General features: G+C 44.1%; 1 protein-coding gene across 1 annotated transcript in view; it reads right to left on the reverse strand.

Moving 5' to 3' along the window:
* Nucleotides 1-9,701, reverse strand: part of SMYD1 (SET and MYND domain containing 1) — a 48,689-nt gene that overhangs the window by 30,369 nt on the left and 8,619 nt on the right. Inside the window, exons 2-3 of the mRNA XM_006875856.1 lie at nucleotides 6,216-6,392; nucleotides 3,479-3,692 (exon numbers count right to left, since the gene is read on the reverse strand). Coding sequence (XP_006875918.1) covers nucleotides 3,479-3,692; nucleotides 6,216-6,392 — 391 coding nt within the window. The remainder of the gene's footprint in view (nucleotides 1-3,478; nucleotides 3,693-6,215; nucleotides 6,393-9,701) is intronic.

A 9,701-nucleotide genomic window follows, 5' to 3' on the forward strand; every position in this document is an offset into this window, starting at 1 on the left:
AACATTTGGTAGTGTGGTGGCTCCTTAGGATAAGCACTGGACTGAAAACCATAAGGTCAGTTCAAATTCAACAGCTGCTCCTCAGGATAAAGATGAGACTTTCTGCTCCTGAAAAGATTTATAGCCTTGGAACCCCTATTGTTGTTGTTGCTAAGTGCCATCAAGTCGGTTCTGATTCATAGCAACCCTGTATAAGATTTTTGAGGAGCAACTAGTGGGTTTGAGCTGCCAACCTTGTGGTTCACAGTGCAGTACTGATTCACAGAGCCATACAAGAGTCCTTATACAGGGTCTCTATGAGTGAGTCCCAACTCAATGGCACTTGAAAACAACTACATATAAAATATGGGAGCAGGGTGGCTCTGTAGGATAAGCACAGGACTTCTAACGACAAGTTAGCAGTTTGAGTCCACCAGGCGCTCTGTGGGAGAAAGATGAGGCTTTCTGCTCCCAAAAAGATTTCCAGCCTCAGGAACCCTACATAAGGTCGCTGAGTCAAAACTGACTTGACGACACTTAACAACAACAGTATAGATACACGACAGACGCAAGGAGCACAGTGATGGACTGTTAACCACAAGGTCGGCAGTTCTAGCCCACTAGTGGTTCTGTGGGAGAAAGATGAGGCTTTCTGCTCCTGCAAAGATTTAAAAAGCCTCAGAACCCTATTATCATTGTATATAATATATATACAATAACTATATATATATTATGGAGTCCTAGTGTGGTACTGTGGGATAAAGCATTGGACCAAAAGGTCAGTTTGAATCACAAGGTCAGCAGCTCAAATTCACCAACAGCTCCTTGGAAACCCTATACAGGGTCACTGTGAATTGGAACTGAATCGACAGCACTTAACAAGAACAGAACACACACACACACATATATATATATACTGGTGCAGTGCTGCAGGATAATGCACTGGACAGCAAGGTCAATCTGAACCATAAAGTCAACAGTGCAAACCTACCAGCTGCTCCTCGGAAACCCTAGACTGGGTCGCTATGAGTTAGAAGTGGCTTGATGGCACTTAACAACAACAACAAAAATACATAATAAGGAGTCCTGGTGTGTCAATGCAGGATAATGCACTGGACCGCAAGGTCGGTGGTTCAAACCTACCAGCTGCTCCTTGAAAACTCTATATATGGTCATAATGAGTCAGAACTGACTCAACGGCACTTAACAACAGGCAACAACATATAGGGTCACTATACATCAGAAACAACTCTATGGCACTAGGTTTAATTTTTGAAGAGGATATTCTCATTCATTTATTTCAATGAATAAATATTTGTTTGGGGCTTACTACGTGTTTGTTGGGGTCCTGATAGTGTTTTCTGTTTCATTGTTAACAAAATAATGGAATAATATGTAGCAAATTATTTAAAGTTTTCACAATTAAATAAAATATATTTCTTTTCATACAGATTAAAAAATAATAATACATTAAAAGGAGTCCTGGTGTGTCACTGTAGGATAATGCACTGAACCGCAAGGTCGGTGGTTCAAACCTAACAGCTGGAACTCAGAAATCTTAGGGTCACTATGAGTCAGAACCAGCACTTAACAACAACAAAAAAATACATAATAAAGATATGTATAAACATATGGAGTCCTGGTGTGGCACTGTGGATTAATGCACTGGACTACAAAGTCAGTTTGAACTGCAAGGTCAGCAGTTCAAGCTCACCAACTGCTCTTCGGAAACCCTATATAGGGTTGCTATGAGTCAGAACTGACTCGATGGCACTTAACAATAACAACAACATATCCATTTATACACCCAAATGACTGTTTGCTATAAGATATTGAGGGAGTGTCACTATCTTCCTTCATTCTCAACATATGCTTAGCAAGTACATGACTGTGTATCTAACAGTACCACTAACATGCTGTTTCCTTGGGCACATTTCTTTCTCTGAGCCTGGTTTCCATCTATAAGTTGATTATAAAGAACTGGATAGTTTTGAAGGATCCTGACAGCTCTAAACTTTGGTGATTCTAGAATCCTGTAGTTCTAGTCCCCAGGCCCCTGATTCACCCCAAGGCTGTGGAGCATAACTCTTAAGATTAGAGGCTCTGGTACCAGATAGACTGGTTCTAGTTCTTCCTGGGATAGCAGCTGACTGTGTGGCTTTTGGAGGTCACGTAACCTCTCTGGACTTCAGTTTCACATTTTATAAAATATTGCTGTTGTTGTTGTTAAGTTCCATGGAGTCGGTTCTGACTCATAGCAACCCTGTATAGGGTTTCCAAGGAGGGGCTGGTGAGTTTGAACTGCAGCACCACATCAGGCCTCCTAAAACAGGATTATTAAAAATGAGAACCTCACCTTATTGTTATAAAGACTGCATAAATTAATCTATGGAAACTGGCTCATGAAGAAAAGGATCACAGTGCATTAAGCTTAGGTTGTGAATTGAAAGGTCAGTGATTGATACCCAGCAGCCACTTTGTGGAAGAAAGACAAGGCAGTTCACTTCTTTAAAGATTTCCAACTTTGGATACCCTATTGGTCAGTTCTACTCTACTCTACAAGGTCGCTATGAGTCAGAACTGACTGAACAACAGTGGCTTTGGTGGTTTGGTTTGTTATGTTGAGTGTGACCATGCCGCTGTTGTTGTCACAATAACCTCACCCCTTCAGCTTGCTGACCAACACCACAAGAAAGGCTTGGCTTCCCAGATGAAACACAGCTCTCCCCATAGCCCAGGGCCTGAGCTTCCTGGTCCACAGAGCTCCCACCCTTACCTCCTGGACAGAGGCCATGACTTCATCCACCTTTACAGCATCTACCACAAATTCCTGACTTTCCTCTCCCTGACCCCCACACCCCATCAACCTGTTTCAGGATCCCTATGAATCCTGTCCATCAGTTCTGGCCAAAGGAAGGATCTCATTTCTAAAGTGAACAGTGGGAAGAAAGGGATGGCGATTGGTCTTTGCTTCCAATGCCTGGAGGAAATTTTTAGAACATACAGATAAGCAGGAAGATTACCTCCCACACCTACCATTCAGAGATCATTTTGTGTGGGATGCCATCTTCAGAGAGGGCAGGGATGACCTCAAAATAAGCAAGGCCAGAAAGACAAAGACTAGGATCTTGGTACTCTTGCCTCTTGGTTCCCCCTCTCCACTCTGGCCTGGCAGTGTCTGGAAGCTTCTCCACTCAGCAATCTCAGCTGCCCTTCCTCCTCTCCTCTTCCCTTATGAGCAATTGTACTCCCTAATCTCTGGGCTTGTTTTAATGGATCATATTAGGGGCTTGTCCCTAGGCCCATAAGTAGAAAGGGTAGCAGGTATTTCTACAACATTTGGTGACTAGAGGGCAGTCTTCAACAGTGTCTGTCTGCTGGCCGAGTTGCATTCCTTAAGTCACTGTCCAGCACTGTTCTCTTCAGAGAAGACTCACCCACCCAATGGGGGAGGAAGGAAGGGGCACTGGAAGGAGTGGGGTGAGCCAGGGGACCATACCACTCCAAAGATGTGCGAGATGTACTGCATGCTGAACTGCTGACTCTGAGAGGGCCAGTACTCCAAGAAAGTGTCCACGTCCAGCCGCAGTGCCTTCTGCTCCTCCTCCCCAAAGTGTTCCACGTGGTTCTGCAAGTCATCCACAGAGACCAGGCAGCCCTCTGTAAGCCCGGTGCCCTCTCTCTCCACCCGCCACATGATCCGCGTGGCCAGCCTGTGGAGAGGGACAGCATTGTGAGGTAGCCACATCACTCACTCATTCAACAAATATTTACGGAGTGCAGGCCGAGTGCACGCCAGACATGGGGTAGGACACAGAGTTTTGAACTAGACACTCTTTTCTCATAAAGCTTCTGATACTAGATGAGACAAAAATAAATCAGGAAATTTTAACCATTGGTGTGGTGCTGTGGGTTAATGAGCTGAACTGCAAAGCCGATTTGAACTTCAAGGTCGGCAGTTCAAGTTCACCAGCTGCTCCTAGGAAACCCTATACAGGGTCGCTATGGGTCAGAATCGATGCTACACCACTTAACAACAACATACAGAAAATAGGAGTCCTGGTGTAGGGCTGTGGGTTAATTCACTGGACTGCAAAGTCTATTTGAACTGCAAGGTCAGCGGTTCAAGCTCACCAGTCACTTCAAGGAAACCCTATACAAGGTCACTATGGGTCAGAACTAACTCGATGGCACTTAACAACAATAACAACATACAGAGAATAAAATAGGGTAATATGATCTAGAAACTAGTGCCATCAAATTCTGAGTCATGATGACCTCATGTGTGTTAGAGAATTGTGCCATTTTCCATGGGTGAGTTCTAGAAGCAGATCATCAGGTCTTTCTTTTAAGGTGTCTGTAAGGTATGCTGGAAACTCCAACCTCTCAGTTGTTCACTAAGATGTTCCCTGGGTGGTGCCAACAGTTAAAATACTCAACTGCTAGCCTGAAGGTTGGAGGTTTGAGTCCACCCAGACATTCGAGTCTGTTTCCACTGACTGCTGTGTGACGTTCGGCAAGTTACTTGACCTCTCTGAAACTATCTGGTGGGCAATAAAGTGGAGATCATATTCCCTGCCAAACTAACCTCCTGGTGTCATGCTAAAGGAAAAGCACTAAACTGCTAACAAAGTAGGTGGTTCAAAACCACCAGCTGCTCCTTAGAAGCCTGGCTCAACAGCATTTAACAACAACAATGCTAAACTCACTCACTCATTTTGATGATAATCATGTGTGAAATTATTCATATCCCTAATGATTGCATAAGAGAGTAAGTGGAAACAACAATCTAGAAGGTGACAGGCAGTGGGCACCAGAGACCAAAGGGCCTGAGAGAGAGGCAGAGGGGGGTGCTTCACCCCAGGGCAGAAATGGGCTCTTGCTGATGCTAACTGTTGGACAACACATTCTCACAAGCGGGATCCTGTGGTCCAGGGACATTTTGATGTCTCTCTGCCACCCACTGACTACAGACTGGCCAGGTGCCTTAGAGTGGCTGGTGGTCCAGGGCAGACCTTGTCCTTGAGGTATCTGGGAACTGAGGGGCCCCCACATGTGACCCAGTACATAATAAGGCTTGGGGTCAGGTTTTTAGGGAGATCTACTATTGCCAAGTACTTGGAAAATGCTTGTGAAGCAAAGAGAGTGCAGGCTAATGGGTGGTAGATCTCAATTCAGCATCAGCAGACATGATCAAATGGACCCGTCCAGACTGAGCTCCCTGTCACCAGAAGTGGCATTAACCATTAAGAATAAATAGAATTTCAACAGATGAAACTAAGAGTAAGGGGCTTTGACTAAACCATTTTATTTTATGGTTTCCTAAAAGTTACCAGGATATGATGACTCCATTCTGCCCTTCAACTTCACCCCTACACACACAGTAAAAATTCTCCCACTGTTACCAACGCCCCCATTTCCTTTGCTCCCCAATTGCTAGTTTCATGAGCCCTGGTCTGGCACCTGGCCAAATCCCTACCCACCTTAGAGCCTTCAGGACTTTTGAATTCTTGAAATGAGGCTCCCCAGGTCTGTGTCCCTGAATTTCTGGCAATGCCACCAGGAGAGGACACTAAACATACAAACAAATAAACCCACTGCCATGAGTCGAGTCCAACTCGTAGAGACCCTGTATAGGGTTTCTGAGATTGTCAGTCTTCATGGGAGCAGAAAGCCTCGTCTTTCCCCTAGGCAGCAGGTGGTGGGTTCCCAGTCTAGAATTTACCCCCCAGCACCACAGCTCTCCCAGCTGTTTAAAAGTCATTGTCTCTGGGGTATAATGAGTGCAGAGCTTTGCATTTAAACTACAGCGAATTGTGGGATTGGGTGATTTTGAATGATCTGCATTTTTTAAAGTGAGGGTAGCAGGAGAGGATACTATTGAACTACAGCCCTTTTTTGCCAAATCTTCTAATTCTTTTTTCCTAACAGAAGCCAGAAATCTTGATTTTTTAAATTGTGAAATGTTCCAATTTTGAATATTAGGCACTAAACTTTAAAAGAAAATGAAACATCAAGAGCGTCAGCTCCAGTCAGAAGCTGCTCTAGACACAAGGTTCTCCTGCTCAGGCAGGCTCCAGACCAAAGGGGGTACGTGGCGGAAGTGATGCAAAGTTCAGTCTCCGGAGGCTCTTTCCTGAAGCTCAGCCCACCACCTGGCTTCACTGGGTCTGGAGATGGTTTCACTGACACTTGGGAATCCGAAGCACCAGTCAGGGGAGGGGCCCAGCTCTAACCTGATGTTTTCATTGGGCCTTTTCCCACATCTCTTAATGGCCGAGCACTCGTTCTTGTGATCCAGCCAGGCATCCTTCTGGCAGGTACGGTCACAGTAATGGGCAAACTTGCACTGTCCACAGCGATGGAGTTTCTCCTGTCTCTTGAAGCAGGTGTGGCACACAAAGTTAGTGAGGCTGAAAATAGAGGGAGAAAAGACATGATTTGGGCTGGGGCACAGTGGAAAGGGCCCCACCCTGGCTGCTGGGAGACCTGGATTCAAGGACTGACTCAGTCAATCAATGCGTGTCCTTCTAAGCTTCAAATGAGGGGCTTGGGCCTCCAAAGGTCCCTTCTAGCTGTAACAATTCCTTAAGTTATCTCAATGTGGGAGACGCTATTTCAGAAGTAGTCAGAGCTTTCTTCCTCATCCACTGTTAGCCTGAAAGCTCCACTGAAGCCTGTTCAGCACCATAGCAACATACAAGTAAGTCTCCACTGACAGATGGGTGGTGCTGAGCATGAGTCATAGGCTGGGGATTCAACCCAACATTCTACCAATGAAACACCACTGAGGGGCATGCTATACAGCATGTCCTTCTCATTGTAGAAATATGATATCCCTTTACCAAAAGAATAAAAATACTGTCTATCTGAAATACAATAAAACACGAAACATGATCATATTATACATGACAAGAGGTCACCACAATATGACATACGGTCCAGTTCTGTGTTCTGCAACTGCAAGAACACCAATGTTACCAATGTCGATGATACTGATATATTGTCCCAGCTCAATAATGCATTTCCATGCAATGGATGAAGTTGTAGAGATATGAAGTTCCTTAACTGCTTCTGGCCTCCAGTGTTCCCATAAGAAAGCTACATGTCTCCCCATGCCAAACCCATAATTCAAAAACAAACAGGAATAAACTAAAATGAAGAAAGCTTGTTTCAAAACATAATTTGACACCCAGAGTGAGACAAATCGAGTGTAATACACAATATTTCTAGGGTACTAACTGCATGTTCCTGCAATGTGAGTGAAATAAAGCTTGAACACTGAGGCAGAGAGATAGTGAAAACAAGTTCAGTAATGAGCAGGGAAATGCCAAGCTCTCAGGGGAAAAGCAGGCAGCTAAACTCAGAAGTATAAGAAAGCATAGGATTTTAGAATCACAGATTCCGACAGCCTTCTTTCTTGGATTCATCATAAAATCCAAGTACAGAAATGTCTTGTGCCATTCATTCCAATCCTGAATTTTCTAATTTTCATTGAGAAGAAGTAGTTACTACTTCTGTGAACAGTTATTCTCTTGTTGACAAGCCTTAATGATTGCAAAGCTCTTCCTCACAGTAAACTTGAACTTACCTCTCAGTAAAATATACCCTTATACTCTAATCTGGGAGTCATGGTGTGGCACTGCGGGTTACTGCACAGGACTACAAAGTGGGTTTGAACCTCAAGGTTGGCGGTTCAAGCTCACCAGCAGCCCCTTGGAAACCCTATACAGGACCGCTGTGAGTTGGAACGGATTCAATGGCACTTAAACAACAACAACATACTCTGATTTAAGGGGCCTTGGTGTGCAGTGGTTAAAATTCAAACCCATCAATTGCTCCAAGTGAGAAAGATGTCTGCTTCTGTAAAGATTTACAGCTTTGGAAATGCTACTAGGTAGCTCTGCTCTGTTTCCCAGGGTCACTATGAGTCAGAACCCACTCAGGGACAATGGGGTTTATGCTCTAATTGGACTGTTATGATCCTGGCCCGATGGAACAATCGTGTCACATTAATTCTTCAAAAATTTGAAGATTCCTGCCAGGGTTCCCCTTCAATTCCCTTCTCTAAGTTAAACATTCCCTGTTCCTTGGACTTTTGAAGATGTTTCATAATTCTTGCAGTATTCTAGCAGCCTTCTAATGTGCTTAAAGCAGGTCCCTGCAGTCACAGAAGATGCGTGTATGTCTTCGTTTCCTAAAGCTGCCATGATAAAGTAGCACAAAGTGGTAGCTTCAAATGACCAATCTGTATTTTTTTCACAGCTCTGGATGCTAGAAGTCCAAGCTCAGGGTGTCACCAGGGCCACACTCTCTCTGGAGACTCTAGGGGAAGACTATTTCCGGTATCTCCCATCTTCTAGTAGTCCCAGATCTTGCCAGCTTGCCCTGTGACCCTATTGTGGACTGAATCATGCTTTGACTTACAGCATAACGCCATCTTTTCCTCTCAGTTACATGGGATAGGACACACACAGCCTACTCCAATATGACCTCAGGATTACAAAGCTAACAGCTTCTTCAGAGATCCTTTTTTCCAAACAAGGTCACATTCATGGGTATTAAGGGTTAGAATGGTAACATATCTTTTGCTGGGAAACAATTCAATTCATAACAGATAGCGAGACAAATAAGCAAGACCTGGCAGCCAGTGCTAGGGTACCAAGCTCAAGGAACAGGTGAAAGGCTGGACCCCATGATCCAGGAGTCACCAAACATAGAACACCCACAGCCCAGTCAAGAGCACCATATGAGCTGCTTCTCTAACCTCAGTCCTAGGCTTCCTTGAATCCAACCAGTTTTCAGCCCTACACGCAGCACACTAATGTTTCCCCATCTGTTGTTTGCTGTGTTACTAGTAATTTGTTAATAATCACAAAGTACTCAATGTTTGTTTATAAATGGGAGCAGTTCCAAAGTAATCCGGATAATAATGTCTTTTGCATTCCCTTGTGTTCCCTTAGGCATTCTGAGTGAGCGAGTAAGTAGCCTACTTAGCATTACACAGAACTCAAAGCTCATCTAATTATGCCACAGAGGGTGTACCGTGAAGGTCCCTCACCATGAGAAGGTCGTTTGTCATGAGCATTTCCACAGAATAGAACACATGGAGCTATTCTGGACACACTGGTTAGGGGTCAGCTGTACAACCAAGAGTCCTCTGAATTTTCATGAATACAATGCTCACGAAAAAAATCAGGAATTGTTAATGTGCTACACTGAAATTTACTCAATAACAACCAGTCAGATTTAGATCTACACAGATTTTTTTCGGAGAGGAATATTTTATTCCTAGGATTGTTTAGAACTGCTGGTGCATGGTGAAAATCAACAACAGATTGACTTTTCGTTGGTTACGTTGTTTTAAAATTCTATACAGATAATGTTCCACATCCCCCTTTTGCTTGTACCAGGATCACCCCACCCATGCCTCTTAGTAGGGAGGATTCTCTGAGCCTTGTTCAAAGGAAAAGAATGCATCTGTCCTGACACTTACCTCCAGGAATTGAATGAATACACTTCTAACAGGCCCTGGTTATATAAAAATCCATCTGTCATGAATTATAGCTATATTATATTCAGAAGAATAAATTCCAGCAGAATGCCCCCCCCCCCAACGTCTTCAAAGTCATCAATAACCACATTACGCAGAAAAGGGCAATAAACAAAACCTTGAGGTGCTGCAATATGGACTTCACTCTCAACTGGATGACAGATACAAT

The sequence above is a fragment of the Chrysochloris asiatica genome, unplaced genomic scaffold (assembly GCF_000296735.1).
Source record: "Chrysochloris asiatica unplaced genomic scaffold, ChrAsi1.0 scaffold00341, whole genome shotgun sequence".
Lineage (NCBI taxonomy): Eukaryota > Metazoa > Chordata > Mammalia > Afrosoricida > Chrysochloridae > Chrysochloris > Chrysochloris asiatica.